General features: G+C 47.8%; 1 protein-coding gene across 4 annotated transcripts; it reads left to right on the top strand.

The window, feature by feature from the left end:
• Positions 1 to 282: 282 nt before the first annotated feature.
• si:ch211-227n13.3 lies at positions 283 to 21581 on the top strand. Of its 4 annotated transcripts, none has more exons than XM_045218945.1 (7): positions 283 to 412; positions 866 to 923; positions 1782 to 2301; positions 2412 to 2487; positions 2571 to 2663; positions 17388 to 17553; positions 21065 to 21581. In XM_045218945.1, exons 3-7 carry the CDS (start codon positions 1818 to 1820, stop codon positions 21275 to 21277), a joined length of 1032 nt encoding a protein of 343 aa, XP_045074880.1. In that variant the 5' UTR covers positions 283 to 412; positions 866 to 923; positions 1782 to 1817; the 3' UTR covers positions 21278 to 21581. The 4 variants fall into 4 exon arrangements, with proteins under 4 accessions (XP_045074880.1, XP_045074879.1, XP_045074878.1 ...); XM_045218943.1 differs by lacking the exon at positions 283 to 412 and adding an exon at positions 419 to 557; XM_045218944.1 differs by lacking the exon at positions 866 to 923.
• The last annotated feature ends 36 nt before the right edge of the window (positions 21582 to 21617 follow it).

The following is a 21617-nucleotide window of genomic DNA, read 5'->3' as shown; positions in this document are numbered from 1 at the left end:
CACATATCCGATGTAAAGGCCAAAAGGTAAACGAACATTATGTCAGATCGTGAAGTGCGCGTTCAATTTTGTTTTTGCCAGGCCAAATTATTACATGGCCTGCAAAAAAAATAACGTTTTTATTATGCACTGAAAAAGATCAGAGTGGACCAGATTGACACGCTCTCGCCACTGTTTATTGTTTCTGCAGTGAGGATTCACCCACTTTAGATAACTATGTTGTAATTTATCTGCAGGAAGAAAAAAAAAGTTTTTAGCTCAAAAAGCAGTAGTTTGCAAATCAAGGAGTCGAATGAACGGCTCTTTCACCAATGCTATTCGGTTCTTGATGTTCACCAAAAAGTTCCGTTCAAAAAAAGAACCGCTCGTTGGCGAACAACCCACACGCGCTGAAGTTTGAAGGGAGCTTTGGGTGAGTTGTTGTGGCCAAGGCCAAACCGACATCTGCCGTCCGTTACTTTTATACATCTAGCTACAGTAGTTAGCAAGCTAAAAAGGCAGGAGACAACGACCATGATTCTTTCAAAACGGATACACTATGAACATTTCGAGACTCAGTAAGTAACGTTAGCCGGCTACGGTACTGTTTTGAAGCCGCTAGCTAACATAAACACAACGGAAAAAGTTAGCTAACAAACGACGTAGCTAGCTACTGTATAGCTTTGAGGTTTATAGTTGCATTGTACCCGGCCCAGGCAGAGAGAATTAGGTGTGGCTCGGGCATTTGTTGTAGCTAGCTGGTCAGATTTGAGTACAGTCATTTGCCTTAGCTAACTAGCAGCATGTTAGCTACAACAGACAGAAGTAACGTTAGTGGGGCTAGCTAGCTAGCTAGGCAGCTAACTGCTGGTCCTTTTATTCACAGGTCTCAGTATTCGACAGACCAAGGAAGTCAAGGAGATGAGACAGGTGGTTACATCAGGGTAGGCAGCTAAAGGCAAATTATTAAAGTGACACTCCAGTCTCCTTTTCACCTCATTTAACACCCGATTTACTTAACAAAAGGCACATCTGAATAGGTGGTCCAGGTAAGTCATGACAGCTCAAGTATCAAATTGAATTTGTCAAATGCGCCGAATACAACAGGTGTAGACATTACAGTGAAATGCTTACTTACAAGCCCTTAACCAACAATGCAGTTTTTAAGAAAATAACAAAAGTGTTAAGTAAAAAATAAAGCAAATAATTAAAGAGCAGCTGTAAAATAAAATAACAGTAGGGAGGTTATATACAGTGGGTACCGGTACAGAGTCAATGTGCAGGGGCACCGGTTAGTCGAGGTAATTGAGGTAATATGTACATGTGGGTAGAGTACCTCTTCATTGATCCTCAACACCTTGAAAGCCGTACTGCTTGAAGTTTGCACATGTCTAAAAAACACTATTTTACTCAACATATTTGTTTTCCCCTTTAGTGTGTATTTGTTTTACCCTTTAGTGTGTGTACTTTACAGTATTTATACCTGGGATGTCACTTTTCAACAGGAAAAGTTCAAAAATAGGTCATTTTTCATAGAAATCTGGAAACACTGGACAGTTACCTTAAGAACACCACCCTTCCAATCTGCTAGTTACCCACTGATATATATAAAGGGGTACACCTGCAAGACAGTGGTAAATAAGGCTCTGTTTAAAGGGGCTCATAGAAACATTGCCTTATATTTTATACAGGTAATATACTACATATTCTGTCTGAAATGGGTACTAGCTATCTAGCTATTTCTCCTTCAGACCTTGTTGTTCTGGTCCAGAGCAAAGGGGTGTGATCTCCCTGTGTTGCAGGTGAATCTGCAGTATTGTGTGAGGTGGGGAAGCTCCATGGGTCCATCCAGACTGAGTCGCTCAGCCTCCAACAAGGCCTCTGAAGCCTGGGCCCCCAGTGATCCTGCTGCCCAGCCGGGGATGAGGAGTAGTGGGCGGCAAGGGAAGGGTGAGGGGGCAGGGCCGGGATGGGACTCTTCTGACTCCAGCATCGTGATCTCAGACGAGGCCACGGATCATGACCTGATTGACCATTACCATGGAAACCGCAGTGTCTCAGGATGTGGGTCATCACCGCTAGAGCTGTCAGTCAGCCAGGGGAAGGCTGTGATTGGTGGAAAGGTGACGGGGCAGACGGAAAGGGGCGTAGAGTCAGACGCTGAATCCTGCTGCTCAGTGGACAGCATTGCCTCTGGCCCCTCCTTCATGGTTCAGGCCACTCCACTAACTCCTCCCCCTGGTCTGTGTTTGACCTGTCAGAGACTTCACAGAGAAGCCAAGAGGAGAGGACACACTCCGCTGGACACACTAACAGACGACGGTGAACACACACACACACCCTGTCAGAGAAGTGTTGCCTAGCAAAACAAACCTACTGAGCAGGTGCAGATCTCTGATTCTAACAGCCCTTCTCTCTGATTGGTCTATCAGATCCCACTTCCTTGTCATGTGACCAATGGGTTCTCATGAAGAAGTGGACACCCAGAAGACCACAGAACGTTAAAGGGTAAGAGAGAGAGAGATAATAGTGTGTGTGTGTGTGTGTGTGTGTGTGTGTGTGTGTGTAACCCACAGTACTGTTGTTGTCAGGAGGCTGTGGATCCATCTGGGCCGGATCAGACACAGAGAGCAGACTGGGGGAGAACAGCCAGCCTGCTCTAGACCACACATTTTCCTACAGAGGTAACACACTCACACACTGAGGTAACACACACACACACACACACTCACACACTGGGGTAACACACTCACACACTGGGGTAACACACTGAGGTAACACACTCACACACTGGGGTAACACACTGAGGTAACACACTCACACACTGGGGTAACACACTGAGGTAACACACTCACACACTGGGGTAACACACTGAGGTAACACACTCGCACACTGGGGTAACACACTGAGGTAACACACTCACACACTGAGGTAACACACTGAGGTAACACACTCACACACTGAGGTAACACACTGAGGTAACACACTCACACACTGGGGTAACACACTGGGGTAACACACTCACACACTGGGGTAACACACTCACACACACACACACACACACACTGGGGTAACACACTCACACACTGAGGTAACACACTCACACACTGGGGTAACACACTGGGGTAACACACTCACACACTGGGGTAACACACTCACACACTGAGGTAACACACTCACACACACACACTCACACACTGGGGTAACACACTCACACACTGGGGTAACACACTCACACACTGGGGTAACACACTCACACACTGGGGTAACACACTCACACACTGGGGTAACACACTGGGGTAACACACTCACACACTGAGGTAACACACTCACACACTGGGGTAACACACTCACACACTGGGGTAACACACTCACACACTGGGGTAACACACTCACACACTGGGGTAACACACTCACACACTGGGGTAACACACTCACACACTGAGGTAACACACTCACACACTGAGGTAACACACTCACACACTGAGGTAACACACTCACACACTGAGGTAACACACTCACACTGAGGTAACACACTCACACACTGAGGTAACACACACACACACACACAGAGGTAACACACTCACACACAGAGGTAACACACTCACACACTGGGGTAACACACTCACACACTGGGGTAACACACTCACACACTGGGGTAACACACTCACACACTGGGGTAACACACTCACACACTGAGGTAACACACTCACACACTGAGGTAACACACTCACACACTGAGGTAACACACTCACACACTGAGGTAACACACTCACACACTGAGGTAACACACTCACACACACTCACACACTGAGGTAACACACTCACACACTGAGGTAACACACTCAAACACTGGGGTAACACACTCACACACTGGGGTAACACACTCACACACTGGGGTAACACACTCACACACTGGGGTAACACACTCACACACTGAGGTAACACACTCACACTGAGGTAACACACTCACACTGGGGTAACACACTCACACACTGAGGTAACACACTCACACACTGAGGTAACACACTCACACACTGAGGTAACACACTCACACACTGAGGTAACACACTCACACACTGAGGTAACACACTCACACACTGGGGTAACTCACTCACACACTGAGGTAACACACACACACACTGAGGTAACACACTCACACACACTCACACACTGAGGTAACACACTCACACACTGGGGTAACACACTCACACACTGGGGTAACACACTCACACACTGGGATAACACACTCACACACTGGGGTAACACTCACACACTGAGGTAACACACTCACACACTGAGATAACACACTCACACACTGAGGTAACACACTCACACACACTGAGGTAACACACTCACACACTGGGGTAACACACTGAGGTAACACACTCACACACACTGAGGTAACACACTCACACACTGGGGTAACACACTGGGGTAACACTCACACACTGGGGTAACACACTCACACACTGAGGTAACACACTCACACACTGAGGTAACACACTCACACACACTGAGGTAACACACTCACACACTGGGGTAACACACTGAGGTAACACACTCGCACACTGAGGTAACACACACACACACTGGGGTAACACACTGAGGTAACACACTCACACACTGGGGTAACACACTGGGGTAACACACTCACACACTGGGGTAACACACTCACACACACACACACACACACTGGGGTAACACACTCACACACTGAGGTAAAACACTCACACACACTGAGGTAACACACTCACACACTGGGGTAACACACTGAGGTAACACACTCGCACACTGGGGTAACACACTGAGGTAACACACTCACACACTGGGGTAACACACTGAGGTAACACACTCACACACTGAGGTAACACACTCACACACTGAGGTAACACACACACTGAGGTAACACACTCACACACTGGGTAACACACTCACACACTGAGGTAACACACTCACACACTGAGGGTAACACACTCACACACTGAGGTAACACACTCACACACTGAGGTAACACACTCACACACTGAGGTAACACACTCACACACTGAGGTAACACACTCACACACTGAGGTAACACACTCACACACTGAGGTAACACACTCACACACTGGGGTAACTCACTCACACACTGAGGTAACACACTCACACACTGAGGTAACACACTCACACACACTGAGGTAACACACTCACACACTGGGGTAACACACTGAGGTAACACACTCGCACACTGAGGTAACACACACACACACTGGGGTAACACACTGAGGTAACACACTCACACACTGGGGTAACACACTGGGGTAACACACTCACACACTGGGGTAACACACTCACACACACTCACACACTGAGGTAACACACTCACACACTGAGGTAACACACTCACACACACTCACACACTGAGGTAACACACTCACACACTGAGGTAACACACTCACACACTGGGGTAACACACTCACACACTGAGTTAACACACTCACACACTGGGGTAACACACTCACACACTGGGGTAACACACTCACACACTGGGGTAACACACTCACACACTGGGGTAACACACTCACACACTGAGGTAACACACTCACACACTGAGGTAACACACTCACACACTGGGGTAACACACTCACACACTGAGGTAACACACACACACACACTGAGGTAACACACTCACACACAGAGGTAACACACTCACACACACTCACACACTGAGGTAACACACTCACACACTGAGGTAACACACTCACACACACACACACACTGAGGTAACACACTCACACACAGAGGTAACACACTCACACACACTCACACACTGAGGTAACACACTCACACACAGAGGTAACACACTCACACACACACACACACTGAGGTAACACACTCACACACTGAGGTAACACACTCACACACTGAGGTAACACACTCACACACACTCACACACTGAGGTAACACACTCACACACTGAGGTAACACACTCACACACTGGGGTAACACACTCACACACTGGGGTAACACACTCACACACTGGGGTAACACTCACACACTGGGGTAACACACTCACACACTGGGGTAACACACTCCCACACTGGGGCAACACACTCACACACTGGGGTAACACACTCACACACTGGGGTAACACACTCACACACTGAGGTAACACACTCACACACTGGGGTAACACACTCACACACTGGGGTAACACACTCACACACTGAGGTAACACACTCACACACTGAGGTAACACACACACACACACACTCACACACACACTGAGGTAACACACTCACACACTGGGGTAACACACTCACACACTGAGGTAACACACACTCACACACTGAGGTAACACACTCACACACTGGGGTAACACACACACACACACTCACACACTGAGGTAACACACTCACACACTGGGGTAACACACACACACTCACTCACACACACACTGGGGTAACACACTCACACACTGGAGGTAACACACTCACACACACTGGGGTAACACACACACACACTCACACACTGAGGTAACACACACACACACTGAGGTAACACACTCACACACTGAGGTAACACACTCACACACACTGGGGTAACACACACACACACTCACACACTGAGGTAACACACACACACTGAGGTAACACACTCACAGACTGGGGTAACACACACACACACACTCACACACTGAGGTAACACACTCACACACTGAGGTAACACACACACACACACTGAGGTAACACACTCACACACTGAGGTAACACACTCACAAACTGAGGTAACACACTCACACACACTGAGGTAACACACTCACACACACTGAGGTAACACACTCACACACTGGGGTAACACACTCACACACTGAAGTAACACACTCACACACTGAGGTAACACACTCACACACTGAGGTAACACACACACACACTGAGGTAACACACTCACACACACTCACTCACACACTGAGGTAAAACACTCACACACTGGGGTAACACACACACACACTGAGGTAACACACTCACACACTGGGGTAACATACACACACACTGAGGTAACACACTCACACACTGAGGTAACACACACACACACTGAGGTAACACACTCACACACTGAGGTAACACACACACACACTGAGGTATCACACACACACACTGGGGTAACACACTCACACACTGGGGTAACACACTCACACACTGAGGTAACACACTCACACACACTCACACACTGAGGTAACACACTCACACACTGAGGTAACACACACACACACTGAGGTAACACACTCACACACACTCACTCACACACTGAGGTAAAACACTCACACACTGGGGTAACACACACACACACTGAGGTAACACACTCACACACTGGGGTAACACACACACACACACACACACTGAGGTAACACACTCACACACTGAGGTAACACACTCACACACTGAGGTAACACACTCACACACTGAGGTAACACACACACACTGAGGTAACACACTCACACACTGGGGTAACACACACACACACACTGGGGTAACACACTCACACACTGAGGTAACACACTCACACACTGAGGTAACACACTCACACACTGAGGTAACACACACACACACTGAGGTAACACACTCACACACTGAGGTAACACACTCACACACTGAGGTATCACACTCACACACTGAGGTAACACACTCACACACTGAGGTATCACACTCACACACTGAGGTATCACACTCACACACTGAGGTAACACACTCACACACTGAGGTAACACACACACACACTGAGGTAACACACACACACACTGAGGTAACACACTCACACACTGGGGTAACACACTCACACACTGAGGTAACACACTCACACACTGAGGTAACACACTCACACACTGGGGTAAGTCACTCACACACAGAGGTAACACACTCACACACAGAGGTAACACACACACACACTGAGGTAACACACACACACACTGAGGTAACACACTCACACACTGGGGTAACACACTCACACACTGAGGTAACACACTCACACACTGGGGTAACACACTCACACACTGAGGTAACACACTCACACACTGAGGTAACACACTCACACACTGAGGTAACACACTCACACACTGAGGTAACACACTCACACACTGAGGTAACACACACACACACTGAGGTAACACACTCACACACTGGGGTAACACACTCACACACTGGGGTAACACACTCACACACTGAGGTAACACACTCACACACTGAGGTAACACACTCACACACTGAGGTAACACACTCACACACACTCACACACTGAGGTAACACACTCACACACTGAGGTAACACACTCACACACACTCACACACTGAGGTAACACACTCACACACTGAGGTAACACACTCACACACACTCACACACTGAGGTAACACACTCACACACTGGGGTAACACACTCACACACTGGGGTAACACACTCACACACTGAGGTAACACACTCACACACTGAGGTAACACACTCACACACTGAGGTAACACACTCACACACACTCACACACTGAGGTAACACACTCACACACTGAGGTAACACACTCACACACTGGGGTAACACACTCACACACTGGGGTAACACACTCACACTGGGGTAACACACTCACACACTGGGGTAACACACTCACACACTCACACACTGGGGTAACACACTCACACACTGGGGTAACACACTCACACACTGGGGTAACACACTCACACATTGGGGTAACACACTCACACACTGGGGTAACACACTCACACACTGAGGTAACACACTCAAACACTGGGGTAACACTCACACACTGAGGTAACACACTCACACACTGAGGTAACACACACACACACACTACACACACACACTGAGGTAACACACTCACACACTGAGGTAACACACACACACTGAGGTAACACACACACACACACTGAGGTAACACACACACACACTGAGGTAACACACACACACACACACACACTGAGGTAACACACTCACACACTGGGGTAACACACTCACACACTGAGGTAACACACTCACACACTGAGGTAACACACTCACACACTGAGGTAACACACACACACACACACACTCACACACACACTGAGGTAACACACTCACACACTGAGGTAACACACACACACACACACTCACACACACACTGAGGTTACACACTCACACACTGAGGTAACACACACACACACACTCACACACACACTGAGGTAACACACTCACACACTGAGGTAACACACACTCACACACTGAGGTAACACACTCACACACTGAGGTAACACACTCACACACTGAGGTAACACACTCACACACTGGGGTAACACACACACACTCACACACACACTGAGGTAACACACTCACACACTGGGGTAACACACACACACACTCACTCACACACACACTGGGGTAACACACTCACACACTGAGGTAACACACTCACACACACTGGGGTAACACACACACACACTCACACACTGAGGTAACACACACACACACTGAGGTAACACACTCACAGACTGGGGTAACACACACACACACACTCACACACTGAGGTAACACACACTCACACACTGGGGTAAACACACTCACACACTGGGGGTAACACACACACACACACACACTCACACACTGAGGTAACACACACACACACTGAGGTAACACACTCACACACTGGGGTAACACACTCACACACTGGGGTAACACACTGGGGGTCAACACACTCCACACACACTGAGGTAATACACTCACACACTGGGGTAACACACACACACACTCACACACTGAGGTAACACACTCACACACTGGGGTAACACACTCACACACTGAGGTAACACACTCACACACACTCACACACTGAGGTAACACACTCACACACTGAGGTAACACACTCACACACTGAGGTAACACACACACACACACTGATGTAACACACTCACACACACTCACTCACACACTGAGGTAAAACACTCACACACTGGGGTAACACACACACACACTGAGGTAACACACTCACACACTGGGGTAACACACACACACACACTCACACACTGAGGTAACACACTCACACACTGAGGTAACACACTCACACACTGAGGTAACACACTCACACACTGAGGTAACACACACACACACTGAGGTAACACAATCACACACTGGGGTAACACACACACACACTGAGGTAACACACTCACACACTGAGGTAACACACTCACACACTGAGGTAACACTCACACACTGAGGTAACACACACACACACTGAGGTATCACACTCACACACTGAGGTAACACACTCACACACTGAGGTAACACACACACACACTGAGGTAACACACACACACACACACTCACACACTGAGGTAACACACTCACACACTGAGGTAACACACACACACACTGAGGTAACACACACACACACACTCACTCACACACTGAGGTAACACACACACACACTGAGGTAACACACTCACACACTGAGGTAACACACACACACACTCACACACTGAGGTAACACACACACACTCACACACTGAGGTAACACACTCACACACTGGGGTAACACACACACACTGAGGTAACACACACACACACACACACACACACTGAGGTAACACACACACACACACTCACTCACACACTGAGGTAACACACACACACACACTCACACACTGAGGTGCACACACACACACACTCACACACTGAGGTAACACACACACACACACACTCACACACTGAGGTAACACACTCACACACTGAGGTAACACACACACACACACACACTCTCACACTGAGGTATCACACACACACACACTCACACACTGAGGTAACACACACACACACACACACACACTGAGGTAAACACACACACACACACACACACACACACACACTGAGGTAACACACACACACACACACACACTGAGGTAACACACACACACACACTCACACACTGAGGTAACACACACACACACACACACACTGAGGTAACACACACACACACACACACACACACACACACACACACCACACACTGAGGTAACACACACACACACACACTCACACACTGAGGTAACACACACACACACACACACTCACACACTGAGGTAACACACACACACACACACACACTCACACACTGAGGTAACACACACACACACACACTCACACACTGAGGTAACACACACACACACACTCACACACTGAGGTAACACACACACACACACACACACACACACACACACTGAGGTAACACACTCACACACTGGGGTAACACACTCACACACTGAGGTAACACACACTCACACACTGAGGTAACACACTCACACACTGGGGTAACACACACACACACACACACTCACACACTGAGGTAACACACTCACACACTGGGGTAACACACACACACTCACTCACACACACACTGGGGTAACACACTCACACACTGAGGTAACACACTCACACACACTGGGGTAACACACACACACACTCACACACTGAGGTAACACACACACACACTGAGGTAACACACTCACACACTGAGGTAACACACTCACACACACTGGGGTAACACACACACACACTCACACACTGAGGTAACACACACACACACTGAGGTAACACACTCACAGACTGGGGTAACACACACACACACACTCACACACTGAGGTAACACACTCACACACTGAGGTAACACACACACACACACTGAGGTAACACACTCACACACTGAGGTAACACACTCACACACTGAGGTAACACACTCACACACACTGAGGTAACACACTCACACACACTGAGGTAACACACTCACACACTGAGGTAACACACACACACACTGAGGTAACACACTCACAGACTGGGGTAACACACACACACACACTCACACACTGAGGTAACACACTCACACACTGGGGTAACACACTCACACACTGAGGTAACACACTCACACACTGAGGTAACACACTCACACACTGAGGTAACACACACACACACTGAGGTAACACACTCACACACACTCACTCACACACTGAGGTAAAACACTCACACACTGGGGTAACACACACACACACTGAGGTAACACACTCACACACTGGGGTAACATACACACACACTCACACACTGAGGTAACACACTCACACACTGAGGTAACACACTCACACACTGAGGTAACACACTCACACACTGAGGTAACACACACACACACTGAGGTAACACACTCACACACTGAGGTAACACACACACACTGAGGTATCACACACACACACTGAGGTAACACACTCACACACTGGGGTAACACACTCACACACTGAGGTAACACACTCACACACACTCACACACTGAGGTAACACACTCACACACTGAGGTAACACACACACACACACTGAGGTAACACACTCACACACACTCACTCACACACTGAGGTAAAACACTCACACACTGGGGTAACACACACACACACTGAGGTAACACACTCACACACTGGGGTAACACACACACACACACACACTGAGGTAACACACTCACACACTGAGGTAACACACTCACACACTGAGGTAACACACACACACACACTGAGGTAACACACTCACACACTGGGGTAACACACACACACTGAGGTAACACACTCACACACTGAGGTAACACACACACACTGAGGTATCACACTCACACACTGAGGTAACACACTCACACACTGAGGTATCACACTCACACACTGAGGTAACACACTCACACACTGAGGTAACACACTCACACACTGAGGTAACACACACACACACTGAGGTAACACACACACACACTGAGGTAACTACACTCACACACTGGGGTAACACACTCACACACTGAGGGTAACACACTCACACACTGAGGTATCACACTCACACACTGAGGTAACACACTCACACACTGAGGTAACACACTCACACACTGAGGTAACACACTCACACACACTGAGGTAACACACACACACACTGAGGTAACACACTCACACACTGGGGTAACACACTCCACACACTGAGGTAACACACTCACACACTGAGGTAACACACTCACACACTGAGGTAACACACTCACACACTGGGGTAAGTCACTCACACACAGAGGTAACACACTCACACACTGAGGTAACACACTCACACACTGAGGTAACACACACACACACTGAGGTAACACACACACACACACTGAGGTAACACACTCACACACTGGGGTAACACACTCACACACTGAGGTAACACACTCACACACTGAGGTAACACACTCACACACTGAGGTAACACACTCACACACTGGGGTAAGTCACTCACACACAGAGGTAACACACTCCACACACTGAGGTAACACACACACACACACTGAGGTAACACACACACACACACTGAGGTAACACACTCACACACTGGGGTAACACACTCACACACTGAGGTAACACACTCACACACTGGGGTAACACACTCACACACTGAGGTAACACACTCACACACTGAGGTAACACACTCACACACTGAGGTAACACACTCACACACTGAGGTAACACACTCACACACTGAGGTAACACACACACACACTGAGGTAACACACACACACACTGAGGTAACACACTCACACACTGGGGTAACACACTCACACACTGAGGTAACACACTCACACACTGAGGTAACACACTCACACACTGAGGTAACACACTCACACACACTCACACACTGAGGTAACACACTCACACACTGAGGTAACACACTCACACACACTCACACACTGAGGTAACACACTCACACACTGAGGTAACACACTCACACACTGGGGTAACACACTCACACACTGGGGTAACACACTCACACACTGAGGTAACACACTCACACACTGAGGTAACACACTCACACACTGAGGTAACACACTCACACACACTCACACACTGAGGTAACACACTCACACACTGGGGTAACACACTCACACACTGGGGGTAACACACTCACACACTGGGTAACACACTCACACACTGGGGTAACACACTCACACACTGGGGTAACACACTCACACACTCACACACTGGGGTAACACACTCACACACTGGGGTAACACACTCACACACTGGGGTAACACACTCACACACTGGGGTAACACACTCACACACTGGGGTAACACACTCACACACTGAGGTAACACACTCAAACACTGGGGTAACACTCACACACTGAGGTAACACACTCACACACTGAGGTAACACACACACACACACACTCACACACACACTGAGGTAACACACTCACACACTGAGGTAACACACTCACACACTGAGGTAACACACACACACACTGAGGTAACACACACACACACACACTGAGGTAACACACACACACACACACTGAGGTAACACACTCACACACTGGGGTAACACACTCACACACTGAGGTAACACACTCACACACTGAGGTACCACACACACACACACACACACACTCACACACACACTGAGGTAACACACTCACACACTGAGGTAACACACACACACACACACACTCACACACACACTGAGGTAACACACTCACACACTGAGGTAACACACACACACACACACTCACACACACACTGAGGTAACACACTCACACACTGAGGTAACACACACTCACACACTGAGGTAACACACTCACACACTGAGGTAACACACTCACACACTGAGGTAACACACTCACACACTGAGGTAACACACACACACACACACTCACACACACACTGAGGTAACACACTCACACACTGAGGTAACACACACACACACACTGAGGTAACACACTCACACACTGAGGTAACACACACACACACTCACTCACACACACACACTGAGGTAACACACTCACACACTGTGGTAACACACTCACACACTGAGGTAACACACACACACACACTGAGGTAACACACTCACACACTGGGGTAACACACACACACTCACACACACACTGAGGTAACACACTCACACACACACTCACTCACACACACACTGGGGTAACACACTCACACACTGAGGTAACACACTCACACACACTGGGGTAACACACACACACACTCACACACTGAGGTAACACACACACACACTGAGGTAACACACTCACAGACTGGGGTAACACACACACACACTGAGGTAACACACTCACACACTGGGGTAACACACTCACACACTGGGGTAACACACACACACACACACACTCACACACTGAGGTAACACACACACACACTGAGGTAACACACTCACACACTGGGGTAACACACTCACACACTGGGGTAACACACTGGGGTAACACACTCACACACACTGAGGTAACACACTCACACACTGGGGTAACACACACACACACTCACACACTGAGGTAACACACTCACACACTGGGGTAACACACTCACACACTGAGGTAACACACTCACACACTGAGGTAACACACTCACACACTGAGGTAACACACACACACACTGATGTAACACACTCACACACACTCACCTCACACACTGAGGTTAAAACACTCACACACTGGGGTCAACACACACACACACTGAGGTAACACACTCACACACTGGGGTAACACACACACACACACACTCACACACTGAGGTAACACACTCACACACTGAGGTAACACACTCACACACTGAGGTAACACACTCACACACTGAGGTAACACACACACACACTGAGGTAACACACTCACACACTGGGGTAACACACACACACACTGAGGTAACACACTCACACACTGAGGTAACACACTCACACACTGAGGTAACACACACACACACTGAGGTAACACACACACACACTGAGGTATCACACTCACACACTGAGGTAACACACTCACACACTGAGGTAACACACACACACACTGAGGTAACACACACACACACACACACTCACACACTGAGGTAACACACTCACACACTGAGGTAACACACACACACACACACACTGAGGTAACACACACACACACACTCACTCACACACTGAGGTAACACACACACACACTGAGGTAACACACTCACACACTGAGGTAACACACACACACACTCACACACTGAGGTAACACACACACACTCACACACTGAGGTAACACACTCACACACTGGGGTAACACACACACACTGAGGTAACACACACACACACACTGAGGTAACACACACACACACACACACACACTGAGGTAACACACACACACACACTCACTCACACACTGAGGTAACACACACACACACACTCACACACTGAGGTAACACACACACACACTCACACACTGAGGTAACACACACACACACACACTCACACACTGAGGTAACACACTCACACACTGAGGTAACACACACACACACACACACTCTCACACTGAGGTAACACACACACACACACACTCTCACACTGAGGTAACACACACACACACACACTCACACACTGAGGTAACACACTCACACACTGAGGTAACACACACACACACACACACTGAGGTAACACACACACACACACTCACTCACACACTGAGGTAACACACACACACACTGAGGTAACACACTCACACACTGAGGTAACACACACACACACTGAGGTAACACACTCACACACTGAGGTAACACACACACACACTCACACACTGAGTGTAACACACACACACACACACACACACACACACACACACACACACACTGAGGTAACACACACACACACACACACACACACACACTGAGGTAACACACACACACACACACACACACACACACACACACACACACTGAGGTAACACACACACACACACACACACACACACACACACTGAGGTAACACACACACACACACTCACACACTGAGGTAACACACACACACACACACACACACACACTGAGGTAACACACACACACACACACACACTCACACACTGAGGTAACACACACACACACACACACACACACACACTCACACACTGAGGTAACACACACACACACACACACTCACACACTGAGGTAACACACACACACACACACTGAGGTAACACACACACACACACACACTCACACACTGAGGTAACACACACACACACACACACTCACACACTGAGGTAACACACACACACACACACACACTCACACACTGAGGTAACACACACACACACACACACTCACACACTGAGGTAACACACACACACACAAACACACTGAGGTAACACACACACACTCACTCACACACTGAGGTAACACACCTACACTCACTCACACACTGAGGTAACACACACACACTCACTCACACACTGAGGTAACACTCACACACTCACTCACACACTGAGGTAACACCCACACACTCACTCACACACTGAGGTAACACACACTCACTCACTCACACACTGAGGTAACACACACTCACTCACTCACACACTGAAGTAACAAACACATTGTGTGTAGGAACCTGAGGAGATATGAGAGGCAGGCTGTGAGCAGAGGGAGGAAGAGAAAGAAGAGGTCCAGAGGTCGTCGTCAGAGGGCGGGAACATGCGTCCAAAGCAACAGTCTCAATCGCAGCGGTTTCCATAGCAGCGGTCTCCATAGCAGCGGTCCTGATGGAGAGGTGGTAGGTAGCCCAGATGTGCGTTATTCCACAAAGTTCTGTCTTGCGCTGCTGTGAAAAAATCAAATGTATAGGCCTTTTTAACGCTGGCTTTTTCTAAAATAAATTATAATATCCATGTGACATTGTTGCATACAGGGATATACAATGACATTTCAAATTATTAAGTTAATAAAACCACAAACTTTTCAATGTAGTTATGAGGTGCACCCCATAAAAAGACTGGTAGACTTCACCAAGTAGCTTGTTGTTTACAGTGAGGGAAAAAAGTATTTCAGCCCCTGCTGATTTTGTACAGAAAAACGCATGTCAAAAATGTTATCAATTGATTTGCATTTTAATGAGGGAAGTAAGTATTTGACCCCTCTGCAAAACATGACTTAGTACTTGGTGGCAAAACCCTTGTTGGCAATCACAGAGGTCAGACGTTTCTTGTAGTTGGCCACCAGGTTTGCACACATCTCAGGAGGGATTTTGTCCCACTCCTCTTTGAAAATCTTCTCATTAAGGTTTCGAGGCTGACGTTTTGCAACTCAAACCTTCAGCTCCACAGATTTTCTATGGGATTAAGGTCTGGAGACTGGCTAGGCCACTCCAGGACCTTAATGTGCTTCTTCTTGAGCCACTCCTTTGTTGCCTTGGCCATGTGTTTTGGGTCATTGTCATAGTGGAATACCCATCCACGACCCATTTTCAATGCCCTGGCTGAGGGAAGGAGGTTCTCACCCAAGATTTGACGGTACATGGCCCCGTCCATCGTCCCTTTGATGCGGTGAAGTTGTCCTGTCCCCTCAGCAGAAAAACACTCCCAAAGCATAATGTTTCCACCTCCATGTTTGACGGTGGGGATGGTGTTCTTGGGGTCATAGGCAGCATTCCTCCTCCTCCAAACATGGCGAGTTGAGTTGATGCCAAAGAGCTCGATTTTGGTCTCATCTGACCACAACACTTTTTCACCCAGTTCTCCTCTGAATCAGTCAGATGTTCATTGGCAAACTTCAGACGGGCCTGCATACAGTGTGGGAAAAAAGTATTTAGTCAGCCACCAATTGTGCAAGTTCTCCCACTTAAAAAGATGAGAGAGGCCTGTAATTTTCATCATAGGTACACGTCAACTATGACAGACAAAATGAGAAAAAATAATCCAGAAATTCACATTGTAGGATTTTTTTATGAATTTATTTGCAAATTATGGTGGAAAATAAGTATTTGGTCAATAACAAAAGTTCCTCAATACTTTGTTATATACCCTTTGTTGGCAATGACACAGGTCAAACGTTTTCTGTAAGTCTTCACAAGGTTTTCACACACTGTTGCTGGTATTTTGGCCCATTCCTCCATGCAGATCTCCTCTAGAGCAGTGATGTTTTGGGGCTGTCGCTGGGCAACAAAGACTTTCAACTCCCTCCAAAGATTTTCTATGGGGTTGAGATCTGGAGACTGGCTAGAGCCACTCCAGGACCTTGAAATGCTTCTTACGAAGCCACTCCTTCGTTGCCCGGGCGGTGTGTTTGGGATCATTGTCATGCTGAAAGACTCAGCCACGTTTCATCTTCAATGCCCTTGCTGATGGAAGGCGGAGGTTTTCACTCAAAATCTCACAATACATGGCCCCATTCATTCTTTCCTTTACACGGATCAGTCATCCTGGTCCCTTTGCAGAAAAAACAGCCCCAAAGCATGATGTTTCCACCCCCCATGCTTCACAGTAGGTATGGTGTTCTTTGGATGCAACTCAGCATTCTTTGTCCTCCAAACACGACGAGTTGAGTTTTTACCAAAAAAGTTATATTTTGGTTTCATCTGACCATATGACATTCACCCAATCCTCTTCTGGATCATCCAAATGCACTCTAGCAAACTTCAGACGGGCCTGGACATGTACTGGCTTAAGCAGGGGGACACGTCTGGCACTGCAGGATTTGAGTCCCTGGCGGCGTAGTGTGTTACTGATGGTAGGCTTTGTTACTTTGGTCCCAGCTCTCTGCAGGTCATTCACTAGGTCCCCCCGTGTGGTTCTGGGATTTTTGCTCACCGTTCTCATGATCATTGCAACTCCACGAGGTGAGATCTTGCATGGAGCCCCAGGCCGAGGGAGATTGACAGTTCTTTTGTGTTTCTTCCATTTGCGAATAATCACACCAACTGTTGTCACCTTCTCACCAAGCTGCTTGGCGATGGTCTTGTAGCCCATTCCAGCCTTGTGTAGGTCTACAATCTTGTCCCTGACATCCTTGGAGAGCTCTTTGGTCTTGGCCATGGTGGAGAGTTTGGAATCTGATTGATTGATTGCTTCTGTGGACAGGTGTCTTTTATACAGGTAACAAGCTGAGATTAGGAGCACTCCCCTTTAAGAGCCAGAAATCTTTCTGATTGAGAGGGTCAAATACTTATTTCCCTCATTAAAATGCAAATCAATTTATAACATTTTTGTTGTTATTCTGTCTCTCACTGTTCAAATAAACCTACTATTAAAAGTATAGACTGATCATGTCTTTGTCAGTGGGCAAACTTACAAAATCAGCAGGGGTCAAATACTTTTTTCCCCTCACTGTATGTTGGCCAATCAAAGCAGCAAAGAGGCCCTAGTGGAGTGAGCGTTCACTAAGGCAACGCAAGATGGAATTAAATGAAGTTATCGAAATGAGAAGTAGGCTACAACGAGCACCAACAGGTAGGCTGCTGTGTTATCTGAATGGTTTTGTGGAGAAAGCACAATGTGGCCTCAATTAGCCTAGCTAGCTATATAGCTGACTAGCCTAGCTAGCTTCTCTAGTCTCTAGGCTATATGGCTGACTAGCCTAGCTAGCTTCTCTAGTCTCTAGGCTATATAGCTGACTAGCCTAGCTAGCTTCTCTAGTTTCTAGGCTATATAGCTGACTAGCCTAGCTAGCTTCTCTAGTTTCTAGGCTATATAGCTGACTAGCCTAGCTAGCTTCTCTAGGCTATATAGCTGACTAGCCTAGCTAGCTTCTCTAGGCTATATAGCTGACTAGCCTAGCTAGCTTCTCTAGGCTATATAGCTGACTAGCCTAGCTAGCTTCTCTAGTCTCTAGGCTATATGGCTGACTAGCCTAGCTAGCTTCTCTAGTCTCTAGGCTATATGGCTGACTAGCCTAGCTAGCTTCTCTAGTCTCTAGGCTATATGGCTGACTAGCCTAGCTAGCTTCTCTAGTCTCTAGGCTATATGGCTGACTAGCCTAGCTAGCTTCTCTAGTCTCTAGGCTATATGGCTGACTAGCATAGCTAGCTTCTCTAGTCTCTAGGCTATATAGCTGTGGCACATTGTGGCTGCTACAAGGTAGTCTTGGCTGTAGCCAAGTAGCTTCTCTCTGCCTCCATCTACTCGCTCCCATCTCACCGTCACCTCCGCAGCAGCAGTAGAGCACCAGCCTTTCCTCGCGCAGCAGTGCTCAGGTTAAAAATGTATTCTGGATATCTGACACAAATTCATGATTCAAACCCCCATCCCTAGTGGTTAGAGTTAAATCTCTGTTGTGTATGTTGTGACCAGCAGGAGAACGGTGATGACAGCAGGCTGGCGCGTACACGCAGGGTCCTCACCTTCCAGGTGTCCCCCTCCTCTGTTACCATGGAAACCCTGGCCCAGGAGGAGGCCACGCCCCCACAGGAGGAGGAGCCCAGGAAGAGGAGCGGCGGCTTCAGAACCCTGCTGGCTCAGCTCCACGGCAACCGCAGCCGCGTCGTCAGGGAAACACACACATGACTGATGACATCACTGTCAGATTCCAAATATGTTCTTTATTGTCATCTTTGTCAATTCTCTACCTGCCTCTACTCAGTGTGTTCTCGTTCAACCCAACTAAACAACTTAAAGCATTGGCTGGAGGGAGTTATCGTCATATCTCTTACATTAGACGGGAAGTGAATGGAGTTACTATCATACAGTGTCTCTTACACTCGTTGAATCTAGTTTTGAATGTAAATAATAATCAGCCTCATTGTCATGTTTCTGTTGAAGTTAGTTTCTTATCTGTATCAGATCTTCCCTGTTTGTTTCACACTGAAGAATAAATGTTATTTTATTTCATCTCTTCTGTCCAGAG

Source organism: Coregonus clupeaformis, unplaced genomic scaffold, assembly GCF_020615455.1.
Source record: "Coregonus clupeaformis isolate EN_2021a unplaced genomic scaffold, ASM2061545v1 scaf1923, whole genome shotgun sequence".
Lineage (NCBI taxonomy): Eukaryota > Metazoa > Chordata > Actinopteri > Salmoniformes > Salmonidae > Coregonus > Coregonus clupeaformis.
The sequence above is the reverse complement of the archived record's forward strand: the minus strand, read 5'-3'. Positions and strand labels throughout refer to the sequence as shown.

Excerpts from the sequence above, each read along its gene's own strand:
- si:ch211-227n13.3 (XM_045218943.1), top strand. The coding sequence starts at position 514 with ATGATTCTTTCAAAACGGATACACTATGAACATTTCGAGACTCA. Across the intron at positions 2,664-17,387 it reads CCACACATTTTCCTACAGAG|GAACCTGAGGAGATATGAGA; the intron begins GTAACACACTCA and ends CATTGTGTGTAG. Across the intron at positions 17,554-21,064 it reads GCGGTCCTGATGGAGAGGTG|CAGGAGAACGGTGATGACAG; the intron begins GTAGGTAGCCCA and ends TGTTGTGACCAG.